General features: G+C 38.6%; 1 protein-coding gene across 5 annotated transcripts in view; it reads right to left on the bottom strand.

Annotated features, from left to right (window-relative positions):
- STAG1 (STAG1 cohesin complex component) overlaps positions 1 to 19,113 on the bottom strand; it is a 381,944-nt gene that overhangs the window by 181,609 nt on the left and 181,222 nt on the right. For all 5 annotated transcript variants that reach the window (XM_070072781.1, XM_002716398.5, XM_070072783.1 and 2 more), the window contains one exon: positions 7,446 to 7,522. In XM_070072781.1, the coding sequence (XP_069928882.1) occupies positions 7,446 to 7,522 (77 nt within the window). The remainder of the gene's footprint in view (positions 1 to 7,445; positions 7,523 to 19,113) is intronic.

The following is a 19,113-nucleotide window of genomic DNA, read 5'->3' as shown; positions in this document are numbered from 1 at the left end:
GAGAGATTTGCAGTTTATAGTATTCTGGGTTAACATTTTTTTCTCTTAAGATTTATACTATATCTCATCATTCTCTCCTAGTCTTTAGGGTTTCTGATGAGAAGTCTGCTGTGAGTCTAAGTGGAAATCCTCAAAGTAATCTGGCATTTCTCTCTTGACCATTTTAGTTCTTTCATGTTTTACTGTGGTGAGTTTAATTACAACATGTCATGGGAAAGACTTTTTCTGGTCATGTCTATTAGGAGTTCTATGTGTTTCCTGTACTTGGATGTCTCTTTCTCCAAATTGGGGGAGTTTTCTTGTTACTATTCCACTATAAAGGCCTTATAACCCTTTCTCTGCTTCCACGCCTTCAAGAACTCCTAATACCCCTATGTTGTGTCATTTGATATTATCCTGTAGATTCGCAAAAATGTTTTTTAGTTTCCTAATTTCCTCTTCTTGTTTTTGGTTTGACTACATAATTTCCTGTCTTCTAAGTCCAACACTTTTTCTTCTGCTTCACCAATTCTGTTGTTAAAACTTTCTACTGCATTTTTATTTGTTCGACTGAATTCTTCATTTGATTTCTCTTTAAGATTTCAATTTCATGTGAGAAATTTTCTTTCATGTCACGTACAGACTTCAGTATTTCATGCATTTGCTTTTGATTACATCCATATAATCTTACAATCCAATTTTTTGAAATCCATTTCTGGCATTTCTTCAATTAAATCATCTTCACAATCTGGTATTGAAGTGTTGTGTTCTTGTGGGGGCAGCATGTTGCTTCCTTATTTTTGTTTCTTCAATTGGTGTGTTTGTTATTCAGCATTTGTGGAGATACTCAGGTATTTAACTGTGGCAGCTTTGATCGTTGTACTATGCCTCTGTAGGTAAGTGGAGTGACATACCCAGGTTTGGCATGGTAAATCCTTTTTTTTTCCCCCCAATCAGAGAAGTTTAGTCTTCTTAGCTGAGCTCCTCTCCTTGAAGGAGACCAGTGTCTGAGTGCTAGCCCCAGGTGATATAATATTCGTCCACTTTATTTCAAGAACCACACAAAGGATCTGTGCAATCCTCAGTGTAAGCGAAGATTCCCCACAATGTCCCCCACCAGGTAATCAGGTAGCCCTGAGCATGCAGAGTCTCCCACAGTGACTGCCCAAAGTCCCCGCCACACCAAGAGTCCTCCCACACAACCTCAGTATTTTTTCACAGTCCTGGCACACAAAACTCTGACAATCACAAGCACCCAGCCCCCAGTAGTTCTCCCCACCATTCATGAGTCTCCTCTCAGCTGGTTGCTAGGCATGGACAGGAGGTGTAGAGGTTGTTAGGTATGTCCAAAATGGCCCTTGCTCTATCAGCATGTTACAGGACATCATTTTAAGGCAATCAGGGAGAGAAAAATGTATGCCCCTCCACCTTTTTTCCTCCTCTAGTGTGGCAGGTACACTATCCCCACCAGGGTTCCAAGCTCGGTTCCCTCTAGTTTCTTCCTGCTGCTTTAACACCAGTGGCTTGGGCTGCTGCAGTCTGGTCTTACTTCACTCGCCAACACTGGTATGTAGGCTCTTGGTTGCTGGAGTCCTGAGTTATGAGTGTCCATACCCTCCACAAAGGTCCACTGTGTCCTAGTAATTTGCAAAGAGTTTCCTTTACTGTTTTCTCCCTAACTCTTCCCTCAGACTGCACTCTCTCCACTATTTTTTAAAATATCTTCTCCTAGATTAGAGCAGCATGCGCCCTTCCTATTTGGCCATCTTGGAAATTCTCCTATATGGTCTTTTCATTACCAAGGTGGAATGAAAAAAAACAATCTTCACCTATTTTATTTATAAGACAATTTAGAAAACAGATTTAGTTCAAAACTAAAAAGGTCTAAAATAATCACCAGGGAGTTACATCTTAAGCACCCTTCCCATAAGATAATAGCTCTAAAAAATCCTTTCAAAACAAGCATGGGGTAGAAGAGGACCAAATAAACTAATGTATGGAATTAGTCTTATCATAGGTTTCCACCTTTAAGACGTTAGGCAGAAAAACGTTTTATCCTAGTACGTACAACTGAAAAACCTTACAGGTCATAATTCAGACCTTCAAATAATTTGAACTTTAACAGATCTGTAGTACTTCCTATATAGATTCTCAATTTTTACCCTGTTTATTTTTAGACTTAATGAAATTTGGGGTGCTGACATTGTGTAGTGGGTAAAGCTGCCACTTTCGACACTGCCATCCCATATAGGCACCAGTTTGATTCTCGGCTGCTCCACTTCTGATCCGGCTCCCTGCTCATGCACCTGGGAAAGCTATGCAAGATGGCAAACATTTTTGGGAGCCACCACCTACGTGGAATACTGGAAGAACTTCTGGTATCGTCTGGCCAGCCCTAACCGTTGCAGCCATAGACTGATCTTTCTCCATCCCACAGAGGTAACTGTGCCTTTCAATAAATAAAAAATAACCCTTTAAAAATTTTAATTCTGGGCCAGTGCCGTGGCTCAATAGGCTAATCCTCCGCCTTGCGGCCCTGGCACACCAGGTCCTAGTCCCGGTCGGTGCACCGGATTCTGTCCCGGTTGCCCCTCTTGCAGTCCAGCTCTCTGCTGTGGCCCGGGAGTGCAGTGGAGGATGGCCCAAGTGCTTGGGCCCTGCACCCGCATGGGAGACCAGGAGAAGCACCTGGCTCCTGGCTTCGGATAAGTGCGGTACGCCGGCCACAGCAGCCATTGGAGGGTGAACCAACGGTAAAGGAAGACCTTTCTTTCTCTCACTGTCCACTCTGCCTGTTAAAAAAAAAAAAAAAAAAAACCACCAAAAAACAAAAAATTTTAATTCTGTGAATTATAAATGCTTAACAGTATAAACAGATGAAATAAATAAATTCATAAAAGCACAAATATTTAGAAACAAGAAGGAGAAGAAGGAGCAAATTGTAATCGTTATACTAAAACATCACAAAATTTCACAGAAAGAATTAAAGCCATTAAATGAATACATCTTAAATTTCCTAGATTACAAAAGTTTCCCTACATACAACTCAAATATTTGAGAATTAAACCAACTGATCTCAGGGAAACACATTAGAAGTTTATATATAGATATGTGCTTCCGATAATATGTGGAAGAAATAATACTATATTTTGCTTTATTTTCTAGTGGTTGCCTCTAACAACAAATATGATCTGATTCAGCTACAGATTATGAAGAAACACAGTGCTCTGGGACTTATTCATTAGAATTTCTAAATTAGGTTAAAACTATAGTTATAAAACATTGCTGGCTTTGTGCAGGTTTGCAGGTCTCCAAAAAGTATTATCTGTTAACAAACATAATCTGTCCTATGTCTATTTTTAAAGATAGGAGCTATGGGGGCCGGCACCATGATTCACAGGCAGAGGATTAACCCCACATGGGCCCCAGGTTCTAGTCCAGGTTGCTCCTCTTCTAGTCTAGCTCTCTGCTGTAACCCGGAAAGGCAGTGGAGGCTGGCCCAAGTGCTTGGGACCCTACGCCCGCATGGGAGACCAGGAGGAAGCACCCGGCTCCTGGCTTCAGATCAGTATATTTCCGGCTATAGCAGCCATTTTGGGGGTGAACCAATGGAAGGAAGATCTTTCTCTCTGTCTCTCTCTCTCACTGTCTAACTCTGTCAAATCATAAGAAACAAAACAACAATAACAACAACAAAATGATAGGAGCTAATGTCTACTTCTCAGGGAATTATACACCTTTAGAGCACTCTATCAAAATTCTACACACTTATAATCTAAGTGGTCTTACTTTTACACGACACTACTATGACACATTAATTTTCAATAAAAATGTAATGATTATTCATTGAGAACCAGACATTGTTCTTGACATCAGATCTTTTAGAATATTATCCCAAAATATTGGTTCCTCCTCACACAAAGGGACAAAATGATTTTTACAGTTTATTGAAGAAAAAACTTTTAATAAAACATGGAATATTTAGTAATAATCCATTATTTAAACTCAGTTTCTTATGTGCATACAAAACAGCAAAAGATTAGAAGGTTCACAAGAATTTTTTGAAGGGACATCATGCACTTTATTTCTACAAATTTCTCATTTCCTGATAGTTACACTTCGACTATTATTACAACACTAATGATTCTTGGCATTGTGCATTTTTTCACAGTATATTCATTTTTTCTTTTCTCACATGTCGGGCATTTCAGTAACTTAACCCTCGGCTTTCTTCTCTTTATTTCCCTTAAACCATTATTTCCCAAATGCTGGTGTACAACAGAATACCTGAGCTTTTAAGAAACCCTAAGCTCACCAGCATTGTGGTGCAGCAGGTTAACCTGCTGCCTGTGACAGAAGCATTCCATATAAACAGCTATTTGAGGGCCAGCTGGTTTATTCTGATCCAGTTCCTTGCTAATGCACCTGGGAAGGCAGGAGAACATGGCCTAAGTATTTGGATCCCTGCCACCTATGTTAGAAACCTGGATGGAGCTCTGGGCTCCAGGCTCAGCCCTGGCTGTTGCATCCATTTGGGGAAGATCTCTCTCTGAATCTACCTCTCTCTTTCTCTATAACTCTGCTTTCAAATAGAATAAATAAATCTTTAAAACAAACAACAACAGAAAAATCTAAGTGCAGGTTGTACAACTCACAATTAAATCAGAATGTCTAGGAGATATGATAGAACCAGGTACTATTAATTTTTTTTAAGGATTAGCAGGTAATGCTAATGTACAGCAAAGCTTCCAAATTACTATCAAACACAATATTTACATTGAGTATTAGTGGCCTAAAGATTCAAATGTACACTATGTTTTAAATTGTAATCCAAAATCTCCTGTTTCACAAGCCTTGCATTTGCACCTTAGTCTGGCCTTGTTTTATCTTTCATTTACCACAAACTCTTGAAGTAAGAAGATTATTTCTTAGTAAAAAATACTCCTGGGGAAGGTTCCATGGTGTTGAAGGTTAAGCATCTGCTGTGGGTGCCAGTTCAAATCCCAGCTGCCCAACTTCTCATCCAGCTCTCTGCTAAAGTGCCTGAGAAAGCAGCAGAAAATGGCCAAAGTACTTGGGACCCTGCAACCACATGGGAGATCCAGAAGATACTAGCTCCTGGCATCAGCCTGGCCCAGCCCTGGCCACTGTAGCCATTTGGTGAGTGAACTGGCAGATGGAAGATCTCTTTCTCTCTCTCTTTTCTTCTCTCTCTGTATCTCTGCTTTTCAAATAAATAAATCTTTCCACAAAAATGCTTCAGAATCCAGAAATTTTTAAATTTCAGAAATATAGTATGTTTGCCTTATCATACCTCAAAAGAAACCGGGATAAACTCCTAATAAGAAAATTACTAGTTCACCAACACATATAGCTACTCATACTGACAAAAGAAATATGTAAACTCAGGTTTCTTTTTAAGGTTTTGTTCATTCAGTGAAATGTTTTCGAAAGACAGAGAGACATAAATCTTTCACCTGCTGATTCACTCCCCAAATGTCCACAGTAGCCAGGGCTATGCCAACCTAAACTCAGGAGCTGTGAATTCCATTTGGGTCTCTCATGTGGGTGGCAGAGACCCAAGTACTTGAGTCATTACCTGTTTCCTCCCAGGTTGAACATCAGGAAGAAACTGGAAATGGAAGCAGAGACATGACTCAAAAACAGGGACTCTGGTACAGGGTAAGGGCATCCTAATAACATCGCATAGTGCCAAATGCTTGCCCCAACTGAGAACAATTTTGCCATTAACCAAATTGAAAAAGGAAAAAAAAAATACATTGGAATGTCTGAATCTTATGGACTAAAGAATTGAAGACCAGGTATTGTGAACATACACAGGCATGGTTCACAATGTAAGGTTCTTCCCTAAATCCTCTGGAATATTATTAAAGTAGCCTTAAAGCCAAGGTGGAAATTTACATGTAAAGAAGCACATACATTTTTAGTGTGTGCTACTAGAGTGAACATGAACACTTGATGACATAGACACATCAAATTATTATGTCTTAAATCGGATTTTTAAACTCCAAAGATTTCTGTTAACAGCTAATGGATTAATGTTAATGGTTGATAGATTAGGGTGGAGACCTAATCCATTATGGTTTTGAAGGTGGAGGCCTTTAGATAAGGATTGGATTGGACTAGGCAGCCAGAGCACAGCCCTGTGATTAAATCACAATGACATTCCAGGGAAAGACCACCTAGACGGTAGATGGAGAGAAAGCTCCTAGTGTTTCTTTGCTTCATGGCTCACCATGAACCTTCTTTCATCACTGATCTCATAATTCCCAAATCAATGCATCTTCCCTGTCTTGGACTAAGAACCTATAAAGCTACAAACTGAAATAAACTTCTTTCCTACGTAGCTCCTTTCAGGTATTCTTTAAAAAGCTAATGCGCTTTGCTTTTGAATATATTTTAATATATGTTTTGTATTTTTAATGAAAAATTAACAATTAGTTATTGTCTGCCCACTAAATAGCAAATCTAGGAGAAAGTCAATCTTTTGGAACATCTAAACAGAAAGCAGAAATCTTATTTAATCAATTAAGCACCATGCTTTCAATTTTGCAAATATTTCACTGATATAATATTTACTTCAAAGTTACTATAAGTAGTATATTTGTTACTCAATTTAAGTCTTTACAGGTGTTCTATGTACAGGACATAAAGGGTTAAATCAAAAATTGGACCTCTAAAAATGGAAATATTATTGGCCTAAGGCATGACAGAACTTCAATTCAACATAACTACAATACAGAAATAAAATTACAAATGTTTTACCATTTACAATTAGAATAAAACTAATAAAATATTTCAGCAAAAAAAAAATATGGGAAAAGTGATTAAATTATGTATTCTTAATGAGTAGAGTGTGTCAAATAGAAGTTTAAGTCTCATACACACACAAGCCATGTTTGGGATGAGGGGAGGTGGGCAGAGATAGGGTTTCCATATAAAATATTGCTGGGAAATTGGTTAAAGTTAAGAAGGATTTTCTTCATTAGATTTGTAAGAACTTTAAGTAAGACCACATGATTTGATAATCTCTAAGGCAGATATAATATAAAGCTTTTCTCAGCCTTCTTTGCTCTTCAAACACTTTTTCCTTTAAAGTATTTAATTAATCTATCATTACAGAGAGTAGAACTTTTGGGAAAGCATTCATAGATTTGGGAATTGGAGAAGGTATTCAAAAACCAATGTCAATCATCAACGTCTACCTCATATCACAATTTTCCTATTGTTATTAGTCGAAAGTTTCTATTCAATGCTGCTTCACACAATGTAATAAAATCCTCAACCATCACTAATTCTGGAATTAGGATGGAGTATCATGGAAATAAGAATAAGCATATCTTCTCTTACACTGAACATCAAATCAAAACCAAACCTAAAATACTCAATATATTCACCATTTAAATGTATAAGTGGCAATTTATATAAATATTAGAATGCTATACCTCATCAAATTCTTCAGTCATTTTTCTGATGATTTCTGCATTCTGCATATTTCGAAACATCTCTATTCTCACAGTACCTGTGGAACAACAGATTTTCACAGTTAATTTTTTTCTATCCCATGCCAAACACTTAATTTAATTTGACCATGGTTTGAAAAGTAATAAAAACTTTTTAGGTTTCTTTTTTCTCCTCAAAAATCTCTTTATCATTTATTCTAAAGAAACCTCTTGTTTAGGAACTTCAAAGTTCTTTAGACATTTAAAACTCTGACGATTTCATGAACAGATAATAAGTCTATGGAAAAACACTCAGAGGACTATTGGGGAAGCAGAAGAACAAAGACGTTATGTACTGAATTAATATTATAAGGAGTGCCCTGAAGATTAAAGAATACAAGAGAGGAGAACTTCTGGAATATACTATACACTTAAATGAAGCAGCAGAATAGGCACTGAAATTCATGGAACTGTGGTCTTCAGAGTGAAAACAAAAGCTACCAGCACTCTGGTACTTCAACCTTAGCTTGATTTAGTATCTACTAATCTTTAACAGGAAAAATGAAACTTGACCTTTTTTTAAAATTTTTTTTTTTATTTTTAAAGGCAGAGTGACAGAGCTATCTTCCATTCACTTGTTCATCCCTGAAATGTGCACATCACCTGAGGCTTTGTCAGTCTGAAGCTAGGAACTCCATCCGGGTGGCAAACTCAAGCACTTGAATCATCATCTGCTGCTTTCTCATGTGTATTCCTGGGAAGCTAGCTCATAAGCACAGTACCTGGGACTCAAACCAGCACTCTGACATGGGAAGCTGACAGTGCAAGCAGCAGCTTAATCCACTGCACCAAAAGCCCATCCCTTGCCCTATCTTCTCTTTAGGACTAACTGCAAGCATGTTTTAATTAGACTTATAGCTCTCTCCTTCCTTTATCAAGACACTGAATTTATTAAGCATCATAAGCAGCTATTCCTTATATTCAAATGTAGAGATATGAGAAAATCCACATCAGGACATAGGGAAAAGGAAAAACATTTTTAAGGATTATAAAACATTTTTAATAACTTACACCTTCTTTAACAAAATGAGAATTTTAAACATTTTATATATGAAAGAATGACACAGAAAGACATAGACACAGAAAACTTAAATCAACTGGGTTCACTTCCCAAATGGCCACAACCGCCAGGTCTGGGCCAGGCCAAAGCCAGCAGCCAGAAACTCCATCCTGGTATATACCACATGGATGGCAGAGGCTCAAGTACTTGGGCCATCTTCTACTGCCTTCCCAAAAGCTGGATCGGAAGTGGTGTACTTGGGACTTTAATACGGGATACCACTGTTGCAAATAGTGGCTCAACTTTTGTCTGTGCTACAATGGCAGCACCACAGGAAATTTTTATATTGTGATTTTATATTTTTAATACTGAAACAGCATTGAAGACAGGTTGTTTATGCACTATAGTATATAATTTATGTGGGAAAGATTTTAAAGAATTGAACATACAGAAAACGTGCATTAAACTGCTAATTATAAATTATCAAATAAATGTTCTGGAAGGCATTCCTAAAATCACCCATATTAAACATAACAGTTTAACTGTATAAGCCAATGTTATTTTAACATTGCTTGGGTCATGAACAATTCTGTTAATCTGAAGTAAGTTCCTATAGGAAAAAAAAAACATATAATCTTAGGAGTTGAGAAGTAAATTATATTCATGAGCACTAAACAAGTAAAATTTAGATGTTAAAATTATTAACTGGATCTCCACATGCTGAAGTATGAAACTAAATCCCTACCTTTTACCTTACACAAAAATCTACTCAAAATAGATCAAAGACCTAAATCTACAATCCGATACCAACAAATCATTAGAGAACAAAGAGGAAACTCTTGAAGACATTGCCATAGGCAAAGACTTCTTGGAAAAGATCTCAAAACCATAGGCAATTAAAGCCAAAACTGACAATTGGGATTACATCAAGCTGAGAAACTTATGCACTGCAAAGAAACACTCAGCAAAGAGGCAACAGACAGAATAGCAGAAAATATTGGCAAACTATGCAACTGATAAAAGGTTGACATCCAGAATTTATAAATAGTTCAAGAAATTCAACAACAACAAAACAAATAACCCAGGGAAGAAATGAGCAAAAGACTTGAACAGGCATTTTTCTTTTTCTTTTCTTTTTTTATTTGTATGACAGGTAGGGGTATAGACAGTGAGAGAGAGAGAGAGACAGAGAGACAGAGAGACAGAGAAAGGTCTTCCTTCCATTGGTTCACTCGCCAAATGGCCGCTACAGCTGGCACTGCGCCGATCCGAAGCCAGGAGCCAAGTGCTTCCTCCTGGTCTCCCACGCGGGTGCAGGAGCCCAAGCACTCTGGCCATCCTCCACTGCCCTCCTGGGCCACAGCAGAGAACTGGACTGGAAGAGGAGCTACAGGGACTAGAACCCAGCACCTATATGGGATGCTGGCACCGCAGGCGGAAGATTAACCAAGTGAGCCACTGCACTGGACCCTGAACAGGCATTTTTCAAGAGAGGAAATTCAAATGGCCAACACTTGAGAAAACGCTCAGGAAATGCAAATCAAAACCACAAAGAGGTTTCACCTCCTTTCAGTTAGAATGGCTCTCATATAGAAATCAACAAACAACAAACGCTGGCGAGGATGTGGGGGAAAAGGTACCCTGGTCCACTGTTGGTGGGAATGTAAATTGGTGTAGCCACTGTGGAAGACAGTACAGAGATACCTCAGAAATCTGAATAAAGACCTACCATATGATCCAGGCATCAGACTCCTTGTGATTTACCCAAACCCAAAGGAATCAGTACATGAAAAGAATCAGATGTACCCCCATGTTCACTGCAGCACAATTCGCAAGAGCTAAGATACGGAATCAACCCAGAGGTCCATCAACTGTTGAATGGATAAAGAAATTATGGTTTATACACACTGTAGAGCTGTAACTATTCAGCTGTAACAAAAACTAAAATCCCGTCTTTTGCAATGAGATGGGCACAACTGGAAACCATTAAACGTACTGAAATAAGCCAGTGCCAAAAAGCCAGATATTGTATGTTTTTCCTGATCTGAAGTATCTAATAGAGTACCTGAAATGTAATGTATTGGAGTGAAATAGACATTTTGAGATTTGATGATTTTTTACAGGCCTTGTCCTTTTTATTGAGGAAAAGTGTTTTTATTTTTTTCCTTCATAATATTTGCTGAACTCTTCTACTTAGTGTAGGGTTAACTATACAATCATCACATGAATTGAAAATAGATTTTTTACAAATTAACTGTGGGAATGTGAAAAGGGAGGTGGTGGAAGGGTTGGAGAATGGGCAGGAGGGATAGTAGTGCGGGAAGTGCCATAAGTTCTAAATCTGTATATATGAAATAATAAAACTTGTAAAACTTAAATAAAAATTTTTTAGAAGTAATATCAGAGGGCTGGCACCGCGGCTCAATAGGATAATCCTCTGCCTTGAGGCGCCGGCACACCGGGTTCTAGTCCCGGTCGGGGCACCGGATTCTGTCCCGGTTGCCCCTCTTCCAGGCCAGCTCTCTGCTGTGGCCAGGGAGTGCAGTGGAGGATGGCCCAAGTGCTTGGGCCCTGCACCCCATGGGAGACCAGGAGAAGCACCTGGTTCCTGCCTTCAGATCAGCGCGGTGCGCCGGCCGCAGCGCGCTGGCCACGGCGGCCATTAAAGGGTGAACCAACGGCAAAAGGAAGACCTTTCTCTCTGTCTCTCTCTCTCACTGTCCACTCTGCCTGTCAAAAAAAAAAAAAAGAAAAGAAAAGAAAAGAAAAGAAAAGAAAAGAAAAGAAAAGAAAAGAAAAGAAAAGAAAAGAAAAGAAAAATAGTAATATCAGCAAGGATACAACAGGGTTCCTCAATACTACAGACCAAATGGGCCTAATGGATATCTACACAACTTTTTATCCTACTGTTGCACAATATACATTCTTCCACCAGTGCATGGAACTTTCTCTAGGACAGATCACATGGTAGAAAATAAAGCAAGTCTCAGCAAATTCAAAAAATCAAAATCATACCATGCATCTTCTCTGACCAGAATGGAATGAAGCTGGAAATCAACAACTCAAGAATCTGTAGAACATGTGCAAATCCATGCAGACTGAACAACATCCTCCTGAATAAACAGTGGTCATAGAGAAATCAAAAAATTTCTGGAAACAAATGAAGATGATCTGTACCCTCATGTTTACTGCAGCTCAATTCACAATAGCTAAGATATGGAATCAACCCAAATGTGCATCAATCAAAGACTGGATAAAGAAATTATGGGATATGTACACCCTGATTACTATACAGAGGTTTAAAACAAAAAAAATCATGTCCTTTGTAATAAAATGGATGAAAATGGTAAACATCATACTTAGTGAAATAAGCGAGTCCCAAAAGAACAAATACCATATGTTCTTCCTGATCCGTGATAACTAATAGAGCACCTAAAAGATAATCTTTAGAAGGGAAATTGATACTTTGAGATACAATGACTTTGAATAGCCTTTGTCTCAACTGCTGAGAAAGATTTTTTTCCATACTATTTGTTGAAATTTTTAATAAGCAGTTATTGGAATGTATATAAAGTTAATTGAAAATAGATCTTAGCAAAAAATAAGAATGGGAGTAGGAGAGGGAGGAGAAAAAGAGGTGGGAGTGTGAGAGGAAGGTCAGGTATGGTGGGAAGGATCACCTGTTCCTAAACTTGTTTTTACGAAATGCATGAAGTTTGTATTCCTTAAGTAAAAGGATGGGGTGGGGGGGATAAAAAATGTTACATAGCACCAATTACCTCCTAATTGTTACAATAACCAGGCTTTCATTAGTAATATCCTATCTATTCAATTTAAAGCATTGGATCATTATACTGATTTCTGGAACACTATATTCTTGTACTGTGTTCTAGCAAAACTCATTGTAATTGCTTTTACTTGCATTCAAACATTTACCTAATTACTAGGTTAAAGGTTACTTCTAAAATTTTATCAAACATTTTATTCTTTGTTCCATTCCTCTATTATCTAAATTGGAAAGATTATCTATATAGCATTCAGGAAGTTCACCTTTAGAGGAAAATTGCAGTATGGACCATCACTTAATGAACTGCCCAGCTGCTGGTAAAATGCATAACATCTTGAGCTATCCTCTCTTCTTAGTAAATATTGTTTGGCAAAGACAGTAAGTAAATCAAAACAAAACAAAACAAAACAAGCAAAATGCATTGTAACTGAAGACTAGTACTTGAAACAGAGTGAATGATAATTTTTTTACTTTGGATCTTAAAGAAACATATTTCCAATAGAAGTTTATTCTAAGATTATAATAATAATGGCAAATTAAAGGCATGAAGTGATCCAGATGCATAGAAATATAAATATCTGAAAATAAATAATGAGAAAAAATAGAGATCATCTTCCACTGTCTTAAACATTATCAAGTTCTCTATGAGAACCGTGAAAGAAGTAACCTAATGTGCTTAATTTATATTTAAACAAAAAAGGCTTCTTGTACAGGCCCTCCTGGAAGGTTATTACTTCTAAAGTAGAAAATGGGATAATTCTGAAACTGTCATTTCTAACAATGAATTAAGTATCAGAAATAAGATCAGAAAGCTACTACTGTCAAGATTTGATAACTTAAATTCTACTAAATTGCTGGCAAAAGCATAACTTGGTACAATCTGTAGGGTATGCAACTTGGCAAATGTCTACCAAATTATAAACTTAAATATTCTTTGAACCTGAGATTGTGCCTGTAGTAAAGAATCCATAAACTAACATGTGTACAAACCAAGGGATACACAACATTATTTCCTAAAACATTCTTTGTAATATCAAGAATGAATGAAAACCCATTATCATGTCTATAGATAAGGATCTGATGAAATAAAAAGGCCAATAATGACAATAGTGTTAGCTAACATTTGAGTGTTTACTATCTGCCAGGCACTATGTAACAGGCACATAATGTTTAGCACATATAACCTTCACAACAATCCTGAAGAATGTACTATTATTTCTCGAATTTTCAAGAGTGAGTAAACTGAAGCATCTAAAGGTTGAGCAATTCGTAAAAGTTGTTCCCGGTAGCAGATCCACGGTTTCCATAAAAGGCAGAATGGCTATACTAAACTACTACTTTTTATTGCCTGGCAAAGGCAATACAATATACGGAAAAAATTGAATATATTCATATATCAAAAAATAAGTGAAACTTATATATATTTGATTTTACATGAAACAAGATAATTTTGGAAAGATACATTGAACTGGCAAAAATGGTTGACTGAGCATGAGAAATATGCAATTCAATCTCAGGGATGAAGTGAAACTTACCCTTTAGTATTAGATACTTTTTTTTTGAAATTAAACTATATAAATATATTTAATGAAAGTAATGAATTAATATATTTCAAGTTAAAAAGTAAAGTGTTAGGAGTGTGTACTTAAGCTCAGCAGGTAAAGATATCATGCCCTACATTCTGAGTGCCTGGATTTGATTTTTGGCTTTGGATTGCAAATTCCCACCAATGCAGATCCCAGGCGACAGCAGTGTTAGTGCAAGTAACTGGATTCCTGTTTCCAGTTTCCTGGATTGAGGCTCCAGCCATGGTCAAACCCTGGACATTGCAGGCATTTGGAGAGGTAGATAACCAATGGATAGCATGTCTCTCTTGCCCTCTCAAGTGAATAAAAATTGACTACTTGCAATTTTTAAAAGGTTAGAAACTTGCTTATGAGGCTTATGTGTACTCACTATGAAAATGTATATACTAGAAGGCAAGAGTAACAACTCATTAAACATGTTTGCCAGAAATACAAACTTTTGCATTTTTCTTCCTTGCTACAATAGAGCACAAAGGATGTAATGGAAAAATTGAGATGAAAACAAGGTTGAAAGACAAATCTTTGCATAATCATCAATATGGACAAAAATAAAAAGACTGCATTGTGGGTTTTTTGTTTTTTGACAGGCAGAGTTAGAGAGAGAGATACAGAGAGAAAAGTCTTCCTTTTCCAGTGGTTCACCCCCAAAATGGCCGCTATGGCCAGTGCCGCTACGGCCGGCATGCTGTGCCGATCCGAAGCCAGGAGCCAGGTGCTTCCTCCTGGTCTCCCATGCCGGTGCAGGGCCCAAGCACTTAGGCCATCCTCCACTGCCTTCTTGGGCCACAGGAGAGAGCTGGACAGGAAGAGGAACAACTGGGACAGAATCAGGTGCTTCAACTGGGACTAGATCCCAGGGTGCCAGCGCCACAGGCGGAGGATTAGCCAAGTAAGCCACAGCGCCAGCCTGCATTGTGGTTATAACAATCATAACATACAGCAGAACTTTCAAAAAGTCATTTTAGAGTGGTGCTAAATCTTCAGAAAGAAATACAAGATTTAATTCTCCACTCCATATTTACTAGACATGGGGCACTAGAAAAGTCACTTCCTCTCAAATTTATTACCTTTAAAGTGCAGCTAATACCACTACACAGCAGAGATGTTTTGTTCAGTGCTATATGTTAAGTCCTAGCACATAGAAGAGTACTCAGAAAAATATAGAAGGCATTCAGAGAATGTCTACTGAACAATGAATACAAACTATAAAGGAGAGACCAATGTTGTGGCAGAGGAAATACGCTCCCAACTCATAAAGCGTATATTCACATTATCTGAGTGCCAGCTCATACCCCCGCCGCTCTGCTTCCCATGCAGCTACCCACTAATCTGCCGGGGAAAGCATTAGAAGATGGCCCAAATACTTGATCTCCTGTCACCCACGTGGGAGACCCACCAGGTTACTGGCTTCAGTCTGGCAGGCCTAACCTTGACCATTGTGGCCATGAGGAGTAAATCTCAGTCTCTCCCTCTTTCTGTCATTATGGCTTTCAACTAAATAAAACAAATATCTGCAGAATGGTAAGAGAACGTAAAGTAGTTTTCATTGTACCTATAGAACAGAAAAGCCGTTCAATTGATATTAGGCTCAGATACATTTGTAATTCTTTTTTTTTTTTTTTTTTTTTTTGACAGGCAGAGTGGACAGTGAGAGAGACAGAGAGAAAGGTCTTCCTTTTGCCGTTGGTTCACCCTTTAATGGCCGCCGTGGCCAGCGCGCTGCGGCCGGCGCACCGCGCTGATCCGATGGCAGGAGTCAGGTGCTTCTCCTGGTCTCCCATGGGGTGCAGGGCCCAAGCACTTGGGCCATCCTCCACTGCACTCCCTGGCCACAGCATAGAGCTGGCCTGGAAGAGGGGCAACCGGGACAGAATCCGGCACGCCGACCGGGACTAGAACCCGGTGTGCCAGCGCCGCTAGGTGGAGGATTAGCCTTTTGAGCCGTGGCTCCAGCCTGCAATTCATTTTTTATACACTATCCCGCCAATTTTGAAATCAAGCTTAAAGTTCTAATTAGTAACCTGACCTCTAATGAAAGCCTAATTCCTACTTACATATGTTTCCAGGTCAAGACTCTTGAGAGAATGAGATCAGCCATCTCTTTTACCCCAGAGCCAGAGAAAGTCATTGTAGCAGTTTTCCATCCAGACTTCCACACCCAGAATAAAGCAATAAGGGCCAATAACACTAACCACCTCTCTCCAGAACATCTAGTCCCTATTAGGTAGTAAGTCAAGGAACAGTCAGGAAAATCTAAAAGGAATCGGCTGCCTTTATACTCATATGTATGTGCCACACAGATTAGAGAACTTTCTTGCAATATCCTCTATAATCATCTCTAAGTTTCTACCTGCTATACTGTATGATGCCAGCCAGAACAAGAACTCTTATCTTTTTATCTTTCTAATTAGGTACTGCAGTATAGTAGGTCGATGACTTAAGCCACATATAACTATGCAGGCAAAAAAATTATTCAAATACAACAAAAGGCCCTATTAAATTTATAGCTTTGATGACAACATCATTCTGGCTCACTCAAAACTACTGAAGCTTCGATATGGTTAAAATACACTGACTACAAACCAGCAAAGAGCCTTCCAGATAGTGGAGGCTTCCTAAGTAACTATTCCATGTATGAATCCACTTTTCAAGAATTTTCTTTTAAAGAGTAAATTACAGCCTCTTACTAAATAAAATCTAACCTAGTGAAGTACCACACATAATCTGAAGGATTCAAAGACACATCTGCATATCAGAAATGTAGGACGTAACACTTAAATAGTAATGCAGTGACTATATCTAAAAGTCTTTCTCAAGATTTGAGGAGGACTGGGGACAAGGTAGAGAAAGGAACAGACACACTGACCATAAAACAGCATCTAGAACTTAAACATAAACATCTTGTCATGCTTACAATCTATCTATGTAGAATATGCAAAACTGGAGAGAAGATTACAACTTACTATAAATTTTGAAATATTTTTAAACTTACAAATCTTTTATAATGTCTTAAAAATAGAAATTGTTCTGATTATATCTCTATTGATGAGTCTGTCTCTAGATGGCAGCCTGTACTTTGTAACACTCCTTGTAAAAGAACTAATACATTTCTTTCTTTGTAAGTAAGAAAGATAAGTGAAACATCAAATGAAATGCTCAAAAAAGAAAAATCATGTAATGGTACAATACATGTATGTACCACATAATACAGTCTTTTAAGACTGTATGAGGTACATTCCACCAACATCAAGCACAGATAAACTTACCAAATATTAGGAAATCAAATATTGGAGCTGTGTTGAGCCATACTAGCAAGTAACCCAGGGCCAAAACCAAGCATTGTCCTAGAACTATAAAATTTAAAAGATCTCCAAAATATTTTCACCAAATCTTTAACAACTATTAACAGCATAATCTCACCTCACTGATGCTATACATGTAAGAACTTTAAAAAATTATGGTGAGGAAATGAATTCATTTTGTAAATGTCTGTTACTTCGGCTCTATTACTAATATTAAAATGATTCAAAATAGGCAGGGACTCTTAATCTATGCCGCATGGATTAAATACTTAAGAACCTTTCAAAACCATATGAAAATTCATTATCTATAGAAAAAAGCTAAAATTTTCAGAATATGATCAAAGAATTTGAGAACTCAAAAAGGTAAAAGTTATATATTAGAAAAAAAATACCAATCAATAAATTGTAATCTTAAGCAACTGATGACAGTGATACAATAGTGAAAACAAAGAGTAATTCCAATGGTCTCTATCTTTCCTCATGGTGTTAACATTCCTTTTTTAATATTTATTTATTTGAAAGACAGAATTACACCAAGTCAGAGAAAGAGTGAAAGCGATGGACAGATACATTGTTTTTCTGCCGGTTCACCACCCACAGCCTCAATAGCCAGGTCTACCCGAAGCAAGGAGCCAGGAACTCTAGCCAGGACTCCCACAAGAGTGGTAGGGGAACAAGCACAGAGCCTTTCTCCACTGCTTTCCAAGGCACATCGATAGGGAACCAGATGGGAAGTGGTACAGTCAGGACAGGACATGAACTGGTGCTCACATGGGATGTTGGACCCAGCATTCCATTTTAATTACTGAAGCTCTGCAACATATATTGACATCAGGCAATGGGGTGCTCCAGATTTATTCTTTCTTCTCCAGACTGTTTAAGCTATTCGGGGGTGGGGCAGGCACTGTGGTATAGCAGGTAAAGCTGCTCCCTGAAGTACCCACATACCACATGAGCCCTGGTTCAAGTCACTGCTGCTCCTCTTCTGATCCAGCACTCTGCTATGGCCTGGGAAGGCAGTGGAGAACAGCACAAGTGCTTGGGGCCCTAACCCCATGTGGGGGACTAGGAAGAAGCTCCTGGCTCCTGGCTTCAGATAGGCCCAGCTCCTGCAGCTGCAGCCAATTGGGGAGTGAACCAGCAGGTGGAAGACCTCTCTCTCTCTCCCTAACTCTTTCAGATAAATAAATAAATCTTAAAAAAAAAAAAAAAAAAGCTACTCAGGGTACTTTGTGATTCCATCCAAACATTAGTATTACTATGCTACTGTAAAAAAAAAAAACCAAAACAGTGGAATTTTGATAAGCGATTGTTTGCCTCTCTAGGACCCTTTGGACAGTTTAGTCATTTTTAAAAAAATTAAGCCTTCCAACCTATGAATACAAGATGTTTTTCCATACGTTGGTATCTACTTTTTCATTTACATTATGGTTTTCAGTTTATCAGTCTTTGACCTCCTTAGTGAAGTTTACTGACAAGCATTTTATTCTTTTTAATGCCATTGTAAATAGGACTGCTGCCGGCGCCGCGGCTCACTAGGCTAATCCTCCACCTTGAGGCGCCGGCACACCGGGTTCTAGTCCCGGTTGGGGTGCCGGATTCTGTCCTGGTTGCCCCTCTTCCAGGCCAGCCCTCTGCTGTGGCCAGGGAGTGCAGTGGAGGATGGCCCAAGTGCTTGGGCCCTGCACCCCATGGGAGACCAGGAGAAGCACCTGGCTCCTGCCTTCGGATCAGCGCGGTGCGCCGGTAGCAGCGCGCCGGCCATTGGAGGGTGAACCAACGGCAAAGGAAGACCTTTCTCTCTGTCTCTCTCTCTCACTGCCCACTCTGCCTGTCCAAAAAATAATATAAAATAACAATTAAAAAAAAAATAGGACTGCTTTCCCTTCCCAATTTCCTTTTTAGACAGACAGTTCCTTACTAGAGTATAGAAGCA

Source organism: Oryctolagus cuniculus, chromosome 4 (genome assembly GCF_964237555.1).
Source record: "Oryctolagus cuniculus chromosome 4, mOryCun1.1, whole genome shotgun sequence".
In the NCBI taxonomy this organism is placed as follows: Eukaryota; Metazoa; Chordata; class Mammalia; order Lagomorpha; family Leporidae; genus Oryctolagus; species Oryctolagus cuniculus.
The sequence above is the reverse complement of the archived record's forward strand: the minus strand, read 5'-3'. Positions and strand labels throughout refer to the sequence as shown.